The following is a 20,140-nucleotide window of genomic DNA, read 5'->3' as shown; positions in this document are numbered from 1 at the left end:
TTTCTATTTCTTCCTGGTTTAGTCTTGAAAGATTGCATCTTTCTAAGAATTTGTCCATTTCATCTAGGTTGTCCATTTTATTGGCATAAAATTGCTTGCAGTAGTCTCTTATGATCCTTTGTGTTTCTGTGATGTCCACTGTAACTTCTTTTGCATTTATAATTTTATTGATTTGAGTCCTCTCTTGAATCTGGCTAAGGGTTTATCAATTTTGTTGATCTTTTTAATGAAGCAGCTTTTAGTTTTATTGATCTTTCCTACAGTTTTCTTCATTTGTAGTTCATTTATTTCTGCTCTGATCTTCATGATTTCTTATCCTTCTGCTCACTTCGGCTCACACTGCTTTTGTTAGTTCTTCTTTCTCTAGTTGCTTTAGGTGTAAAGTTAGAGCAATGAAAATTAAGACAAAAATAAACAAATGTGACCAAATTAAACTTTCGCAGAGCAAAGGAAACCACAAACAAATGAAAAGACAACCCACAAAATGGGATAAAATATTTGCAAATTAAGTAACTACCTAACAAGGGATTAATCTCCAAAATATACAAAAACCTCCTGCAGCTCAATATTAAGAAACCAAACAACCTAATAAAAAAATGGACAGAAGATCTAAATAGACATTTTTCCAAAGAAGAAAACAGATGGTCAAAAAACACATGAAAAGATGCTCAACATCACTAATTATAACAGAAACACAAATCAAAATTACTATAAGGTATCGCCTTACACCATCAAAAAATCTGCAAACAATAAATTCTGGAGAATGTGCAGAGAAAAGGGAATCTTTTTACACTGCTGGTGGGAATGTATGTTGGTACAACCACTATGAAAATCAGCATGGAGGTTCCTCAATAACTAAAAATAGAGTTGCCATATGATCCAGCAATCCCACTCCTGGGCATCTATCTGGAGAAAATCATAACTCAAAAAGATATATGTACCCCAATATTCACTGCAGCACTATTCACAATAGCCAAGCAAGGAAGCAATGTAAATGTCTATCAACAAGGGAATGGATAAAGATGTGGTACATGTATACAATGGAATATTAAACATAAAAAAGAATGAAATAATGCCATTTGCAGCAACATGGCTGGACCTGGAAATTATCATACTAAGTGAAGTTAGTCAGACAGTGAAAGACAAACATATTTGTAGAATCCTAAAAAAGGATACAAATGAGCTTATTTGCAGAACAGAAACAGACTCAAAAGCTTTGAGAAACATGGTTACCAAAGGGGACAGGTCGGGGTGGGGAGATGGACTGGGGGTTTGGGATTAGCATATGCACATTGAGGTATATGAAATGATTGGAAAACAGGGACCTTCTGTATAGCACAGAGAATGCTACCCAATACCTGTGATAATCTATGTGGAAAAACAATCTGAAAGAGAATGGATTTATGTACATGTATAACTCAATCACTTTGTTGTACTTCAAAAATTATCACCACCTTGTAAATCAACTATACTTCAATAAAACAAGTAAATAATATAGAAAATTATTATTTATTAAGAATAAATAAGAAAATGAATAGGCAGGCCATAGATAAGTAGAATATGTTTGAAGAACATATATTTGTAAAAGGATTTAAATCCAGAATACATTAAACACTCCTATAACTCAATACTAAACATACAACCCAATTTTTTTTCAATTTAATTTTTATTTTATATTGGGATATACTTGATTTAAAATATTGTGTTAGGGGAGTTCCCCTTGTGGCTTAGTGGGTTATGAACCCTGAGCATGTGGGTTCAATCCCTAGCCTCGCTCAGTGGGTTAAGGATCTGGCATCGCCATGAGCTGTGATGTATGTCTCAGACAGCTCAGATCACACACTGTTGTGTCTGTTGCACAGACCAGCAGCTGCAGCTCCGATCTGACCTCTATCTAGCCTGGGAACTTAATATGTTGCAGGCATGGCCCTAAAAAAAGAAAAAATATATATATTGTGTTAGTTTCACATGTATTGCAAAGCAATTCAATTACATATATACACATATCCATTTTTTCAGATTCTTTTCCCATATACAGAATACTGAGTAGTTTCCTGTGCTATACAGTAGGTCCTTATTATCTATTTCATATATAATAGTTTGTATATGTTAATCTCAAACTCCTAATTTATTCTTCCCTATCATCTTTCCCCTTTCACAACCATAAGTTTACTTTCTATGTTGTGAGTCTATTTCTGTTTTATAAATACATTCATTTGTATCTTCTTTTGGTTCCGCATATAAGTGGTACCATATATTTTTTTAAATGAGCAAAAGAATTAGTTCATAAAGGAAGGCATACAAACAATGAGCACCTGAAAATCCCATAGTAGAGTTCCCTCACACACTCATTAAAATGACTGTCATCAGAACTAAACATACCATTTGTCTGAAATTCTGTAAGAGCCAACTTATAGATGTGAATGAAAAAATTTTGCCTGCTATATCAGTAAACAAAGGTTAACACAGCTCTCAAGCCACTGCAGCACCTGAAGGATGGACTCTGAGAAAACTCATTAAGGAGAGAAATGGGCTTCCTGCCCTGCTGCCAAGCCCTTGGGCCACAGCAGTCACTTGCAACAGTGAACCCTAAGAGGACTCAAGATGGGAAGGAACTGGATACTGACCCTACAATAGCTCAGGTGCACATCAAAGGAATGACTTCAATGAGCCTAGACTCATGCATTTTCCCATACTTAGAAAAGAGCCAAATTCATTAACTTGAGAGTCCGGTTTTCTTTAACCCACAGTAATCTTTTGATGTTCTGACTGCCTGGTTTTTGTTACCAAACTCCTATATACAGATCCTGGCTCTTCTCTTAGCTCTTCCAAGCAGTATCTCAGAGATGAGAGGCTATGTCCTGAGCTTAAGTCCTTAGTTTTGGTAGGCTAAATAAAACTTAATTATCAACTTTCAGGTTGAGCTTTTTTTTTCAGTCAACACAGGAAAGAAAAGAGAAAAGCAGTTGGTTGTCTTTGAGAAGAGGTACTGATTAGGAAAGGGCACAGCTTTTTGGTAATGATGAAAATGTTCTATATCTTGATAGAAATGGAGGTTACATGAGTACCTGCATTCATTAAAATTCACCAATTTATCCACTTATCATTTATACATTTCATTGTACATTACACCCCTACCCATATCCCCCAAACTCAAACAACTAAGTAGATTTACTTTTTGCAGTGGTTTGGGTTGGCAATTCTGAAACTACTTTGCACATATTCTAAGCTTGAACAAACAAGTAAATATAGTGTCCTGAAACTTAAAAGAAAATTATTGGACAATTTATAAATAGATTTTAATAAATGGAAAAAAATTTCCATGAAAATATTCCAGCTTTTGTTTCATCATTAATTTAGAATTTCTTTTGGGAAGCTGAATTGTTGCTTCTCCATGTAGTTTACACATTCTGGATTTTAAAACATTAAAACAAAGCACAGGTGATTAAGTTTTTATGTAGGTACAGCCACTTTTTTAACTGGATTTTTTATTTTTTTTGTTGACATCAAAATTACTAAAATTGTATTTCATCAAAATACCTATTTAAAAAAAAACGTATTGGCAAAGACTATACATTATAAAACTTTAAATAGTTATATTTGCTCTTTTTGTACTACTTGTGTTTGATAAAAAAGGAAAGAAAAATATCTTTGTCAATCAATTTTCTTTAAACCTTCTAGCATTATTCATATATTAGATATCGGCATTCTTACAGAATTTTACTTCTAGTATTAAGCTGATTCAATTAAGTAGGACTTTTTGAAGTTAATATTAATTAAATGACCAGGTTTTCCAAAAACCTATAATAAACTTCCAATAGTAGATTTAATAAGGTAATTTGTTTTTTAAAAGATATCAAAAAGCTTAAAAATCAACTATTAAACGAAGTGAAAATTTAAAAATATTTTCTCAAAATGGAGACATCATTATGTTAAACACTCCAGAATATGAAAGAAGTAAGTGTTCCTAATTACACTGAATTTTAATTTTAGCTAAATATTAGATGATGATATTATTTGGTATTCGTATGACAGTTCCTTGAAAAGTTGTTTCTATAAACTCTTTCTTATACGGTTACTTTAAAAATTAAGTAAATAGAAAAACTTTTTAAACGGTTAAAAATCTAAGAAAATAAAGTTTCATGTCATAATTATATTCATTTATTTTTAGGGCTGTACTCACAGCATATGGAAGTTCCCAAACTTGTTGTCAAATAGGAGCTATAGCTGCAGGCCTACTCCACAGCCATAGCAATGCGAGATCCGAGTCACGTCTATGACCTACACCACAGCTGATGGCAGTGCCGGATCTTTAACCCACTGAGAGAGGCCAGGGATTGAAACTGCATCCTCATGGATACTAGGCAGGTTTGTTAACCGCTGAGCCACCAAGGGAACTCCTATTCCTTTGTTTAAATATCCAAATAATTTCTAATAATTCATCAATTTTCATTTAGAATGCCACACTTAAACCGTATCTTCATGGATAGTAGTCGGGTCTATTACCCACTAAGCCAAGAAGGGAACTTCTATTCCTTTGTTTAAATGTCCAAATAATTCCTAATAATTCATCAATTTTGATTTAGAATGCCACGCTTATCTTCCCTTTAGATGTGAACTCTCTTAAAAGAATTAGGTAGCCTATTACTTCAGGTTACGAGTTATAGGAAGTTTATCTTTCTGAGATATCTTGATGTGCTACTTTGTCTTTTACATTACATCTATTTTAGATGAGATGTTTATTAAAATATATTTTATATTAAATATAAAAATTAGGAAGATTTAATACATGGCCAATGATTCCTTGTATGATGTGTGCAAGGCACTAATCACTATGAGGGGGCGTTCCTTGCTCAATGACTTGGAGCAAGAAACTGAGAGCTGTACAAGGATAAATAAAACAGAGAACAACAGGTGGTATTCAGTGGCAATGCCCTCCTCTGTGGTGCCCTCTGAGTTGACTGGGGCCACAAGTGGTGCCTCTTCAACGACTCCTAGTGGTGGCAGGTCACGCCCACCTTTGTAGTCAGAAATAACTGCGGTGGTTTGCCCCCACCACCTGTAGAACATGCAAGAAGCACCCTGTTCTGCTTAACCCACACAGGAGGTGCTGCACAGGCTGCTCCTAGTTGTAGGGTCCTGGGAAGGGACAGTGATCAAGCATCTGGGCATTGCCCAGAGCATCTGGCAGTGGCAGGAGCAGGGCGGGTGTGTTCCCAGGGGAGTGAGAGTAACAATGGCTGGTGCTCGGTTGCAGTGGTGCTGGGAAAACTGGACAGCTGCATGTAAATCAATGAAACTGGAACACACCCTCACACCATGCACAAAAATAAACTCAAAATGGCTTAAAGACTTAAATGTAAGACAAGACACCATCAAACTCCTAGAAGAGAACATAGGAAAAATTCTCTGACATCAACATTACAAACGATTTCTCAAGTCAGTCTCCCAAGGCAACAGAAATAAAAGCAAAAATAAACTAATGGGATCTAATCAAACTGACAAGCTTCTGCATAGCAAAGGAAACCATAAAAAAAAAAAAAAGACAACTTACAGATTGGGAGAAAATAGTTTCAAACGATGCAATTGATAAGGGCTTAATCTCTAAAATATTCAAACAACTTATATAACTCAACAGCAAAAAAGCCAACAACCCAAGTGAAAAATGGGCAAAAGAACAGAATAGACATTTCTCCAAAGAAGATATACAGATGGAGGCACATGAAAAAATGCTCAACATCACTGATTTTTAGAGAAATGCAAATCAAAACTACTATGAGATACCACCTCACACCAGTCAGAATGGCCATCATTCATAAGTCCACAAATAACAAATGCTAGAGAGGGTGTGGAGAAAAGGGAACCCCCCTATACTGTTGGTGGGAATGTAAACTGGTATAACAGTATTGAGGTACCACAGAAAACTAAATACAGAACTACCATCTGACCCAGCAATCCCATTCTTGGGCATACATCCAGACAAAAGTTTCCTTGAAAAAGATAAATGTACTCCTATCTTCACTGCAGCACTATTCTCAATAGCCAAGACATGGAAACAACCTTAATGTCCATCGACAGATGATTAGATTAAGAAGATGTTGTATATATACATAATGGAATACTATTCAGTCATAAATAAGAATAAAATAATGCCATTTGCAGCAACATGGATGTAACTAGAGTCTCTCATACTAAGGGTAGTAGGTCAGAAGGAGAAAGACAGTATCATATGATATCACTTATATCTGGAATCTAATATACAGCACAAATGAACCTTTCCACAGGAAAAAAATCTCATGGACTTGGAGAACAGACTCGTTGTTGCCAAGGGGGAGGGAGTGGGATGGACTGGAAATCTGGGGTTAACAGATGCAAACAACTGCCTTTGGAATGGGTAAGCAATGAGATCCCACTGTACAGCACTGGGAACTATATCTAGTCACTTATGATGGAGCATAATGGAGGATAATGTGAGAAAAAGAATGCATATATGTATGTGTGACTGAGTCTCTTTACTATACAGTAGAAAACTGACAGAACACTGTAAACCAGCTTTAATAGAAAAAATAAAAATCATTAAAAAAAATAAAAAACTTGAAGAAGAGGTATACCACACAGGACATCAGGGTGACTTGAGGGGATATACTTTGCCACATATAACTGAAAGAAACATCAGAAATTCAAACTTTGGAAACAATCCTTAAAAATACAGCAACGTGTACTATGCTAATCACTGACTCAGGGTTACAAGACAAGACAAAACAAAACCTAAAAACCTATCCTTGAAATTGTTAGAAAAGTACGGGATAGAAACAAATGATTATTCAGAAATGTCTCTCTGCAGTAAATATTTTTGACAATTTGAAATTTAATAAGAAGACACATCATTTAAAATTTCTATTTGTTTCTAAGTTTTAATTTCTTTTTTTTTTTTTCTTTTTATGGCCACACCTGTGGCATATAGAAGTTTCCAGGCTAGGAGTTGAACTGGGGCTCAGCTGAGGCCTCACTGAGTGAGGCCAGGGATCAAACCCGCATCCTCACAGAAACAACACAGGATCCTTAACCTACTGAGCCACAATGGGAACTCCCTAAATTTTAATTTATAAGTATCCAAATAACATACATTTGTACCATCACTTTATAATCATATGACATTCCTACACGAATAAGCAAATTTTATCATTAAGATTGTTTATTATGTCATCAACTGCATAAGAAACAGTAAACTAGGAAGTGCACAACCAAAATAACTTGTTCTATTTGTTTTTGGCAATCTATCAAATGAAGTCTTAATTGTCCTTAAAAGAAATAAAACTAGGTTTCATTTTTTTAATTTAAAACAAGCCACTTAAAGTGATCTTATGTTCTATGAATATAGTAACTAAAGTTACAATTAAGCCTTTCTCTCTTTGTCTATTCAAATTTGAGAGAAAACACCCCTGCAACTATGACCCAAGCAATTTATAAGCCTCTATACTAGTTAAAACAAAAGGCAATTAAAAATTTAAAAATCTGAATTACCAAAGAGACCAATATTTAAAATGAAATCTGATAAATATGAATTCTTGATGGTGCTCCTAATAATTTATGATACCATCAAAATTGGTTTGGAGGGAGGCACTGAGAAGCTAATGTTTAAAATGTGAAATAAATAAAAGTTCTAACAACATTGTTAACAGACCAAACAAACATCCTAATCTTGTAACCAAAATGGTTAAATACTTACATAATTTGCCATATACTCAAATGAGAGGGGAATATGCAAGCATTTAATGGTAATGCCTTGGCTATAAAATAAAACAGCTTCACAGATCATTTCCTACCCTTAATGTTTCTAAGCAGCGCCACAATACAAAATAAAATTAAAGATGCTATTTAAGTGGACCAATGGAGTCTAAGGCTCTTAGTTTTAGGAAAACTTCTGTCTCTCCTATCTCCCATAAAGTACCAAAGGATGTCACACTGAGTTTACACAGTTAAGATAAAAAGTGAGGCCTAAAAGTTTAGTTTAATTTTTAATTTGATAGTTTGATGAAGACTTGTGGAGTTCCCGTCGTGGCGCAGTGGTTAACGAATCCGACTAGGAACCATGAGGTTGCGGGTTCGGTCCCTGCCCTTGCTCAGTGGGTTAACGATCTGGCGTTGCCGTGAGCTGTGGTGTAGGTTGCAGACGTGGCTCGGATCCCGCGTTGCTGTGGCTCTGGCGTAGGCCGGTGGCTACAGCTCCAATTCAACCCCTAGCCTGGGAACCTCCATATGCCCGGGGAGCGGCCCAAGAAATAGCAACAACAACAACAACAAAAAAGACAAAAAGACCAAAAAAAAAAAAAAAAAAAAAGACTTGTGGAGAACAAAGGCCCACCTAACTCTAAAATCTATCTCTTGAAAATTAAATATGTTCAAGAAATCACTTCATTTCCATTTTCATATACATGCATCAACTAATCTTGAATCTGTGATTCCTACTTCTTTATCAAATACACAGAAAAAACTCATCTGCTATTCTTTAGTGACATAAAAGTAATCCTCCTTTATTAAGCCTCAAACATTTTTGTCAAATACTTATAGAGACTGACAAATTTAGTCTAAGAATAAGTTATAGTAGTAAATTTTATAATTAATTCAGCAAAGAATAATCAGTCATGACTTATGTGGCATAGTCATTCATTTATCAAGCATTTACGGAGTATTAAATGTCCCAGGAACTGTGGAAGCAAAATCACGTAAGATATCGCAAAGGGCTCAAACGTACCTCCAACAAAGAACATCTATACAGAGAGATAAATGCCCCAAAGACCTTAAAATTCCAAGACGGTTTCAATTTGGCCTTTGGCGTCTAATTGTACTAAATAACATAAAGGAATATATATTCAATTATAATTTCATAGATAAATTTAAAGTAAGTTTAAAAAGTCGATGGCAGAAAAGGAAGTAATATTTTTTAAAAAACCCCTAAGATACCATAAACCATCTTTCTCTTTAAGACCTTGATAATTTTCCTATTTCCCATTTTGAATGGAAATAGTTTAGTCTAATCATTTTAGAAAACATGTTTCAACAAATTCAAGTTTTTGTAGCCCACACTGCAGGAATAATTATGTACAAAAACAGGAAATGTACTTCTCTGAAAGATAAAACATAAGTATTTATTATTACTATAACATATTTATCAATTGGAACCCACAGTTCAGAGCCCACATATATGCGTTCTTTGAATTATCAAATAATACTGCTGCCCTACTATTTTATAAAGAAAAGAATGTACTCTCACCCAGGAATTATACACAAAGCCTTTAGTAATGGAACACAGTATGATTCTGATCATGTACAGCAGAGGCAAAAACTAAGGCTCAGAAATGCTAAATTACTTGCCAGAGGCCTGACAAAAACTGAGGAAAAACAGAGAATAACAGTTGCAACACACTACTATAGTTAACTGATAAATAGAATGTAATTTTGCAGTGATATGAAAAATTATACATATAAATTAACATATACACATATACAAATAACTGAAAAAGCAAGGAAAACAATAAGAATTTTTTATATAGCCTGAATTACATAGAGAAGTGTGGTTTCAAATCAACGCTGCCAAACAGCTGATTCTAGTGAGTCATGTACATTAATTCAAAGAAACTTGAGGAAATTCAATAAAAGATTATTAAATTATGACTTAAGAAGTTTAATTTTGTAAGAGAATATAATAGACATACATAATAAGTATAATGTATCTCTGGCCAAGCACTGAAATATATCTTTAGGGAAAATAAAATCTAACTTAAAATGCCTTAAAATTAAAGTTTTAAAAAAAAATAGCATGTGTACATAATAGTTAACATGCAAATTAATCATAAAAGTAAGGGCTTTAGGGAGGGTGTTAGCAAACAATGATGGTGCCAATTACAAAATAAATGAGATGTTCGGGGAAAAAGCAGATATTAGCTTATAAAATTACCTTTTTGAATACATGAAATTCTATATGAAATAAAGTTCTTTAATCCAAGAGTTTAAACACAATGTGTACTTACACATACAAACATATATGTATATATGTATGTATACACATATATATAAATATATATATTTTTTAAAAATCGCAATATAACCAAAAAACATTGTATGGCACTGCTTTATATCCAGCTTATTTTGTCCTCAGAAACATTAATATATAATATTTAGAAAACACTTAATTTCCTCTTCATTACCTCTTCAAAACCTTTGCAGAAAATCTGTGATGTTACCTTCTTAACAAGGCAAAACCAATGAAGATGTTGTATAGCCATCATTTCTAGAGTCACAAAAATATCTTTACCTCCACAAGACTTTCACAAAAATCCCAGACACCGGCAATGTGGTAATATTGTAATTAAGAATAAATATTTCATTAGAGAAACTAGTTAAATAAGTGATAGAAAATTCTAATAATAATTAAAAATCTTGTCAAGGATCAAAGAAAGATGATACCTATTTTTTAAAAAACCAACTACAATAAATGTCTTCGAGATGCCCTTATAATAAAATGGTTTTTAAAATAAAAATTGTATTTATTTCCTTGGTCCTTCTCAAATACATGGCCAAATAAATAAAATAAATAAACTGGCAAAAATACATAGGTCCTATAGCAAAAGGGCCTAAATCAACCTACCATCTTAAAAAAATTACACATTAAATGTTTAGATAGGTTCAAGTATGTATAAAGAGGGTAACTACCTCTCTTAATTTTTTAACTACTGTTTCAAAATGATCATGTCCCACAATGCTGCCCTCAACTCCAAAGAAATTTTATTCTGTGCTCAATTTTTGTTCATTAATAAGACTTTTTATGATTTTTTTAATTTTTATTGCCTTACTGTTTTATGTACTCCATTATACTAAAGGCTTGGGATTTCTTTTTTAACATATACTAGAAAATTATATTGCAAACAGAATTATTCATGTATATATTTTGATATTAGAACTAATTTGGCCTAAACTTAAATGATTTTTAACCTCTAGGAGAGCTCTCCCGACATTCTACGCAAACTACTTCAAAAAAGAGTGGGCTAATATTATAAACTTTCTCAACTTTGTTGAAGTGTGTTGTAAATTCTTCACTAAGATTTTACTTTCTCATTATCTTCTTAAATGATAGTATAAAAAACTCACTGCATTTAAAACAACGTATCTTTGAGGAATTAAAACAAATTATATTTTAATGGCAAATAAATTACATTATTTTGGAAGCAAATATTTAAAATCTTACAGCAAGACTAATACACATTTTGTCAACTTACTCTTTTTGAAACATTTAATTTTTGTGCCCTAAATAAATGTATTAGGGCTTTATCAAAAGAATTTTTGAAAGAAATCAGAAAGGGTTCCTGTAATATACTAAAATATTCTTTCTGTCACTGTCCTCTGAAAGAGTGATACTTCATTTAAATGAAGTCTCCTTTTGTTTACCCACCCACTCCTTCCTCTCATCCAGGGCTTTGAAAAATTTCTTCATCTTAGCAAGAGAAGCAAATGGCTAAAATTAGTAGCCTCTGTACCCTCAGGAACAGCCACTGTGCCACATCAGCTGAGATTTCTGATTACCATTTGTCTCAATTTTTTAAAAGTACCAAAACAAAACAAAGAAACAAAGAAGAAAACAAAACAAAAAACAAAAATTTTCTATCTAGGCCATCTTTTCACCTTTCTTTATTTCATGAGAGAAGCATTTAACACATTGTTTTGAAAAATGGTAAGGAAGTACTAACAAAGCTCTTGTCAGTAAAAAGCAATGTCTTATCATTATCGCTAATAAATTTTAACTTCCATAATATGCTAAGAGAACTGGTAGTTTTATTGTTAGATGAGATAAAACATAATAATCTTAGCTCAAAGTTTTTGGATCAAATTATTTTTGTGGCCCCTATATTCAGAGCACTGCTACCTTCTTTTGTCAAGGGAAAATTAATTCTCTTGTGTTCAAAATCCAGGTTATCACTCTTAATTATAATTTAATTCCAGAGAAGAACCATGCATGGTAGGTTAATAAGTGGATGAAATCTGTTTCTAAAGTACTACATCCATTAAATAAAATTTTTAAAAAGGTCTTATACTGTGATTTTTTTTTCTCATTATATCTGTGATGAGAAAATGATGCAGATGGAACTTTAATCCCCTAAAGACAAAGTCTCAGCATTCAACTTACCTGACAAGATTTTCATTGTCTCCAGTTCCCTTGCAAGTTGCACATTCAGTTCGTAAATCTTCAGCCTTGGGTTTCTTTTGTAATACAGACTGCCTTTGTCTTCTCTCTCTAGGAACTCTTTCCTACCATATAAGAAATAACAAAGCAAACATAAAATCAGGGCATGAGGAAAACATATTATTTTAAAAGAGAAAGTTTCTCAAAGTTTAGATTGTGTACAATATGCTTAACTTATTCCAACCTCATGTTTTTCTTCCTCAGGAATGAAGCTTCGTTTTCGTCCTCTGGTTCTCTAAAAAAAGAAAAAAATCCACAAAAATATGAAATGTTTAACTAATAATAGAAATAAATTTTCTCTGCTAAATGTTACTGCTTAAATTAAACACGTGGAAAATCAGTATTTCTAATTAATACTGTACTGTTTTATTGCACACTGTTATAACTTATGTCACAGGAAATAAAAACATGACAAATACACTCTACAGTGACAAGGCTTTACTTCTATTTATTGGGGGTATAGTTGATTTACAATGTTGTATTAGCTTCAGGTTTATAGCAAATTGAATCAGTTATACATGTACGTGAATCCATTCTTTTTTTTCCCATATAGGTTATCACAGAACATTAGGTAGACCTCCCTTTGCTACACAGTAAGTCCTTGTTAGTTACCTATTTTACATATAGTAGTGCATAGGTGTTAACCCACCCTTCCAGTTTATGCCTCCATGGTTTCCCCTTTGGAAAGCCCAAATTTAATTTCAAAATCTTTTGAGTTTGTTTCTGTTTCATAAAAAGTTCTTTTCTATCATTTTTATTAGATTCCACATATAAGTGATATCATATGATATTTACCTTTCTCTGTTCAGCTTACTTAATATGATAACCTCTAGGTCCATCCATGTTGGTGCAAATGGCATTATTTCATTCTTTTTTATGGCTGAATAATATTTCATTGTAATATATGTACCACATGTTCTTTATCTAGTCCTCTGTCAATGGCCATTTAGGTTATTTCCATGTCTTAGCTACGGCAAACAGTGTTGAAATGAACATTTGGGTGCATGTTTCTTTTCCTATTATGTTTTTCTCTGGATATATACTAGGTCAGAGTACTTCCACTTTATTTTTTTAAGGAACCTCCATACTGTTTCTGCACTGTGGTTGTACCAATTAACATTCCCAACAAGAGAACTAAAGGAATTAAGCTTCCAGACTTCAGACTATACTACAAAGCTACAGTCATCAAAACAGTACAGTATTGGCACAAAAACAGAAACATAGGTCAGTACAACAGCATAGAAAACCAAGAGAAACTCACACATGTATGTTCATCTAATCTATGACAAAGGAGACAAGAATAGACAATGAAAAGAAAGACAGTTTCTTCAATAGGTAGTGCTGGGAAAACTGGACAGCTACATGTAAAAAAATGAAAATAGAATATTTTCTAACACCATACACAAAAATAAGCTCAAAATGGATTAAGGACCTAAATGTAAGGCTGGATACTATAAAACTGCTAAAGGAAAACATAGGCAGAACACTCTTTGACATAAATCACAGCAATATCTTTTTTGATTCACCTAAGGAAAATAAAGACAAAAATAAGTAAATGGAACCTAATTAAACTTAAAAGCTTCTGCACAGCAAAGGAAACTATTAAAAAAAAAAAAAGGCAACCTAAAGAATAGGAAAAATTCTCTGCAAATGAAGCAACCAACAAGGGATTCATCTCCAAAATACATAAATATCTCACACAACTTTATATCAAAAAGAAAAAAAGAAAAGAAAACAGCCCAACCAAAAAATGGACAGATCTAAACAGACATTTCTACAAAGATGGCCAAAAAACACATGAAAAGATGCTTGATGGTGCTTTACTTTTAAATAAAACAAGTATCTTTAAGTTCTACAAAATTAGGCTAAAGATTTTTTAATACTTCATCTCATACATGTCACACAGTAATGATTTATTGAGAGCATATAAATTTTCATGAGTTATCATATATGCCTTATAAGAGCTGAAATGCTAAACCTGGACTCACACTACATCTACTGTCTGCCTGTGTGTGGCTCTGTGTGTTTAGTGTGTATGTATGCACTTACACATACATGTTTTTGTAACAAAATCAATTTTTGACAACCTTAAAAAAAGTGGGAGGAAAAGGTTTCAGATGTCTCCAAATTCTAGTTAAAATAAAACTAAATATGGTATAGATGACTCAAACTTATTTAGTTAAAGTTAATGTCCTATATTTCAGAACACATTTACCATTTGGAAGATAACACCCATGTTTAAAAGTAATATAAGTACCACAGTTCTTGTAGCCAGTGTGTTCAAAATCTCTAATGTACACAGCCTCTCAAGACATAAACCCCATGTGAAAATCATTGCTCTTTAGAGAGATTGAAAGAGAAAGGAGATATCACTCCCAAAAATTACTTTTTCTGACTACTGAGATAAAGGAATATTCCCAAGTTAGAGGAGGTACCAAATAATTCTAAACAGAATCACTGTCAAGCATAAATACATTGATGTTTTTCTAATTTACTGTCATTTCAATTCTCTACAATACTAAGCCACTTTTTATTTAATACCATGGTTAACTGAACACTCTTTATAATCTGCCCCAGATAACCAAGAGTTTCCTAAATTAGTCATTCAAAGTAAATAAATGTATAGACTATGCATTCATTTACATGTATACTGCCAATCAGTGTGTTTTAATTACATTACGGAAGAAATTAGGAAAAAAAGGTTTTAAATTCAGGCCCTATGTCTATTCTTATTTCCAAAGAACTTGTGCTAATAAGCCTTGCTCTTCAAAATATCAATCATGGCTCATAAGCACTGGCATCTCCTGGGAGTTTGTTAGAACTGTAGAATCTCATGCTCTCTGCAACATACTGAATTAGAATCTAGAATCTGCCTTTTAGCAAGATCCCAAGTAAGTCACACACACAATAAGATTGACAGCATCAGTACAGAAGAGCCCTTTATATTGAAAACACTTATCTAAGTTCTAGCCCTTTGTATATTCATCCTTCCATTCTGTGACATTCCTTTGCTTTATGTTTCAATTTCTGTTCCCTAACACAATTTATGCCAAAGCCGGTAACAACCATGTTATTTCATCTTTCTAGACCCAATTAAACTTAATACAATATGTTATATGTTACATAAAACCTCAATAAACTTGTTTTAATATAATAAATCATAAATGGTTAGGTTTAAACTCATAAGTGATAATGCTAAATAATACACATGATAAAATAATTGACAAAAAGGTTAAACTAGTAGTTCCTGTCATGGCTCAGCAAAAGCAAACCTGACTAGCATCCATGAGGATACAGGCTCGATCCCTGGCCTCATTCAGTGGGTTATGGAGTTGAGAGCTGTAGTGTTACATTGCAGACACAGCTCAGCTATGGCATAGGCCAGCAGCTGCAGCTCCAATTCAACCCCTAGCCTCCATATGCCACAGGTGCAGCCCTAAAAAGACCAAAAGAAAAAAAAAGTTAAGCTATTCTTAACTCTTCTCTACTAATCTATATTTCAATTTGCATAACTTATGTATATAGCACTTCATTAAGGTGATAAAATTAATAACCAATGTCAAAGGTAAAATATTCAAATTATTCATTTTAGTTTCTATAAACATCTAAGAATGCTCAAAAGGTCCTCACACATTTCCATATTTCTCTTCATTCAACTCATATTTTCGGTAATGAAACAACAAATAAGTCATCTATTAACTCAATAATCTGAACACTCAATTTTTTTGAAGTATTTATGTGAAAGCTCCACATTCATGTTTTCAATTCTTAAGAAGATATACAATTATTTACCATTTCTGATTAATACTTTAAATCTCTTAACATCTGGTATGATTGCATCAATTGGAAGTTATTCATACCTATTAGCATCATAAAGCATAACGCTATACAATGATCCTATTACATAGTGGCACAGTTACATTTCTCTAAAGTTATAAATTCCCTTTTATTATATTTATCTCAGTGCTATTTTTAAAGTGAATAAGTGTATTTATAATTATCTAAAATAGTCATTTTAAATTAAATGCATATATTACCAAAATATAATCATTAATGTATTCTTGCAGTAGTTTTAAATATTATAAGCAACATAAACAAATTCCAGCCAGAAAAAGAGTTGTTACAAGCAATGTGAAATTATACCATCTTAAGCTCTGAGAAAGCCATCAAGGAACTGACTTAATCACAGAGCTAATAACTGACAGAGGTCAACCTCAAACCCAGGTCTCTCCACTCTCAAGTTAGTGATTTTTTTTTTGTATGACAAATTCAAGATTAATAATTTAATCCTAAATGAGATGAGCAAAATTACCATAAGAAAGCAAATCTCTTATTTTCATTTCACTTGAATATTTAAATAAACTGTAACTGTGTGATGCCTACATGAAAAATTCTTACATTTTGAAATAAGTAAATGAAAAAATTATACTCAATGGAGACCTCAGTACTTCAAAATGAAACTATATTCTACCCAAATGTGTTACCCTATACGTACAATGACCAAAATGATCCACAACCAAAGTAAATTATAGCAAGCTTCTTTAGCATTTATCACACAACTAGTATTTCCAAAAATTAAAAATTAGAGTATTTAATTCAAATATAACTCTTCACAATACCAAATGCCCACTGAGAGCTGTGGGGTTTTTTTTTTTCCCCTAGTTTTAATGAAGTGGCAGAAACTGTAACCACTGTAGCTCATGACTACCTACAATCCTAACAGACACCATACCTTAAACATAGTATACTTGAGTTAATCAGAAAACTTAAAGGGAATTTAAAAAGGGGGAGAAGTGATGGGAAAAAAAAAGAAAAAGAAAAAGCAACAGGCAAAAAAAATCAAAACATGTTTGGTTCAAACAACAAATTTCAATAATCAAAGAGCTTGCCTGATCTTAGATGTACAGAAGTATTCATAACCAGGTGGTCATTTCCTGATAAACACTGAGGCTGACACTATTTTAGAAACAACATAAATAAAGCAGGAGGCAGAAAACAGCATGTGGAATAAGGAAAAATTTCATTTAAAAAGTGTGTGCTTTAGAATTTATCACATATAATCTAAAACTTTCAAATGCAAAAAAAAATAATAATAATCGACTGAGGCTTATTTCCAAACCTGCCTATGTTTTCAATTATTAAACTATTGAAAGTAATTGAAAGTTTGAAAATTACTCCAAATCTTGACTCATCCATATTTTTCTGTTTGCTTGTTTTCTGTTTTTTTATTTTTTTGATTTTTAGGGCCACACTTGCAGCATATGGAAGTTCCCAGGCTAGGGGTCTAATTGGAGCTGAGCCTACGCCACAGCCACAGCAACATCAGAGCCGAGCCATCTGCAAAGTACACCACAGCTCACAGCAACGCCATATTCCCGACCTACTGAGCAAGGGGTCTAGAAAACATGTAACAAATTTTAATTAATTCTTTATAGCTGGGGTTATTTTAATTAGTAATTAAGTCAGATGCATGATGATTTTCCCAAGGCTAGAATGATACATTTAACGAATGAACTAAATTTAAAACTAGAAGACAGTTTCTCAACCTCTTTAATATCACTAAGATTAATTTCACATATTCATTTGTGCACTATTCTGTCTAAATTTCTAAATTCAACACATCTTTTGGATGACAAATCAACATTTATACAAGTGACAATAAATAAGCCATATGTGTTTAGATGAAACATAAAGAATGTCTTCCTCTGTAATTTACATATAAAAAGAAAAATGCTTGTTCATGAGTAAAATTCCAAATTTACTGTTAATTAGGACAGTTAAGTCAAACTGTGAAGACCTCTGTCAAGCTAAAATATCTTCAGACTTATGTTTAGGAATAAATGTCAGAGCTATCTGGCAGTCATTCAAAATGCTTCAATATAATACATATGTGTATATAATACATACGTATTTCAATATAAATACATATATTTCTTAAAAATAAGTATGTTTTTCAATAATAAAACAACATACTTAAAACAATAATATATTAAAGCTCATAAAATATTCAAATGAAAAATGTTACATATATAAACAAGGTGTGAACAAAGCACCATCTGTTTTTGTTGGCTATCAACATACAACAGACAGAATGGTGACCATAAAAATGAGTGTTTTTCCTTCTTGTCAATTGGTCTTAAGAGTTTATTTTTATCTAACCTAATTTAATCTATATTAACAAGGTTAGGAAAATAGCTGGAAGAATAAAAAGATCATGACCAATTTCACTTAACATTATAACCATAAGCCTAAAAATATAATACATTTCACATAATAAATGCTATAAAACTCATTTCATAGATAATTTTCGAAATAAGTAAAATCCTGAATCTCTGACTACTCCTTGTTCTCTTTATTTCATATCCCTGGAAATAAAATAAAAACAATGAATTTTGAAGAGGTAAAAAGTAAAGCAGGAGCCTCTGGGTTCTGGAGTAAGATTACTTGAGCTAAGTACCCACAGTGGATTTCTGAGCCAAAATGAGTTAAGTATGATTTAGATTATTCCCCAAATTTTTGTCAGTTTCTTCTAAGCATCTATGACAGATAGAGGTTACATAATCTGTTTAGCACCTCAGAGGTCAACTCAGATCTGGTAATAAATTTAATAACTCTGATATCAGAAGTCCCCATACATAACCCCATTTTTCTAGAACTGTAATAATTTAATCAAAATAGTATAAAGATAACAAATAAATTAAGACATGGGCATAAGGAATGCCTGTTAATCTTCAGCCATTTCAATAGGCTAGATACAAATGTTCCTTTATTTCTACTAAACTAGCATCTAAAAAATTACATACATATATAAAACATATTCCAGATTTTCAAATTCTCACTTAAGCTTTAACTTTGTTAAACAGGATATTACTTTGCATATGTGTAAAACTATTTTAAAAAACAAATGTAATGAAAGCAGACCCTAGTATTTGATTACCTCTCAAATGAAGACTGCAACTTATAACAAATTACTGATTTACAATATTAAGTAAAATGGAAAACAGGTTAACAATGTGTTTATTTCAAAAATAATAATCTATAAGAAAAGGCGCATCCTGAAAAACAATATGGTTTAAGTCAAAACTGCTAAAAAGTATGTTGACTCACTATTGCATTTATTTTCCCCAAAAAAAGGAGATACATAAAACAGTATAAAAATGTATGAGCCAGAAAGGAAGATCTGACAACTTCAAAGAGAGCAGGAGATGATGTACTATGTGTAAAAGACTATGGAAAGATAGTCCCAACAAGTCCTTTGGCACTTGCGTAAAAGATGAAAAGTCACTTAGATGACACAGAGTGTAAAGAAAATGAAAAGAAAATCTGAAGGCTTTCAAGTTACATTAAAGTTATTAGAAAATACACCAAAAAGTACAAACATCAATTTTAAAGTAACTTCAAAAGGAACATGAGTAAGCTAATTTATACTTTCCTCAAAAGTAATTTTCTTGCCTAAAAGCAGTGAAAAGTTTCCACATAAAAAATAATGCAGAGAAAAGATCTAAATAACAAGGTATTTAAATAGAAGTATCCCAGGCTGCATTTAGAGTAATTCTCTAGTTTCATCAGTGAAATAAGATGAATATGCAAGGAGAAAGAAATTAATTCCCTAATAAAAGACTGGAAAAAAGATTTTTCCAAAGCACACTGGCTTCAGATGTAGAGCCACAGTAGAAGAGGGAAAGAACTCATTTGTGAAATACACACTAAGCACCTACTGTGGTATTAGTAACCATATAGTGGTGAATAGTATACCTATCCACTTGGAGTTCAGGTCCATAAGTCTATGTATACCAAACAATTAAATGGATAATTAGTATAAATATGGTTAAGTGCAACTAAGGTGAAGGATAAAATAAAGTCATATACTGCTCAGATCTTTCAAAATCTCACTCTAAGTTA

At 32.6% G+C, this 20,140-nt stretch overlaps 1 protein-coding gene across 7 annotated transcripts in view; it reads right to left on the bottom strand.

The window, feature by feature from the left end:
- PHF14 (PHD finger protein 14) overlaps window positions 1-20,140 on the bottom strand; it is a 188,976-nt gene that overhangs the window by 91,965 nt on the left and 76,871 nt on the right. For 4 of the 7 annotated variants that reach the window (XM_013979727.2, XM_013979728.2, XM_005667646.3 and 1 more), the window contains exons 15-16: window positions 12,423-12,473; window positions 12,182-12,303 (exon numbers count right to left, since the gene is read on the bottom strand). In XM_013979727.2, the coding sequence (XP_013835181.1) occupies window positions 12,182-12,303; window positions 12,423-12,473 (173 nt within the window). Of the gene's footprint in view, window positions 1-212; window positions 371-1,474; window positions 1,930-6,949; window positions 12,304-12,422; window positions 12,474-20,140 lie in introns of those variants that run through there. The other 3 variants (XM_013979729.2, XM_005667645.3, XM_003130175.4) reach the window with 3 other exon arrangements.

This window comes from Sus scrofa, chromosome 9, assembly GCF_000003025.6.
Source record: "Sus scrofa isolate TJ Tabasco breed Duroc chromosome 9, Sscrofa11.1, whole genome shotgun sequence".
Classification (NCBI taxonomy): Eukaryota; Metazoa; Chordata; class Mammalia; order Artiodactyla; family Suidae; genus Sus; species Sus scrofa.
This window is presented reverse-complemented; position numbering and strand designations above follow the sequence as displayed.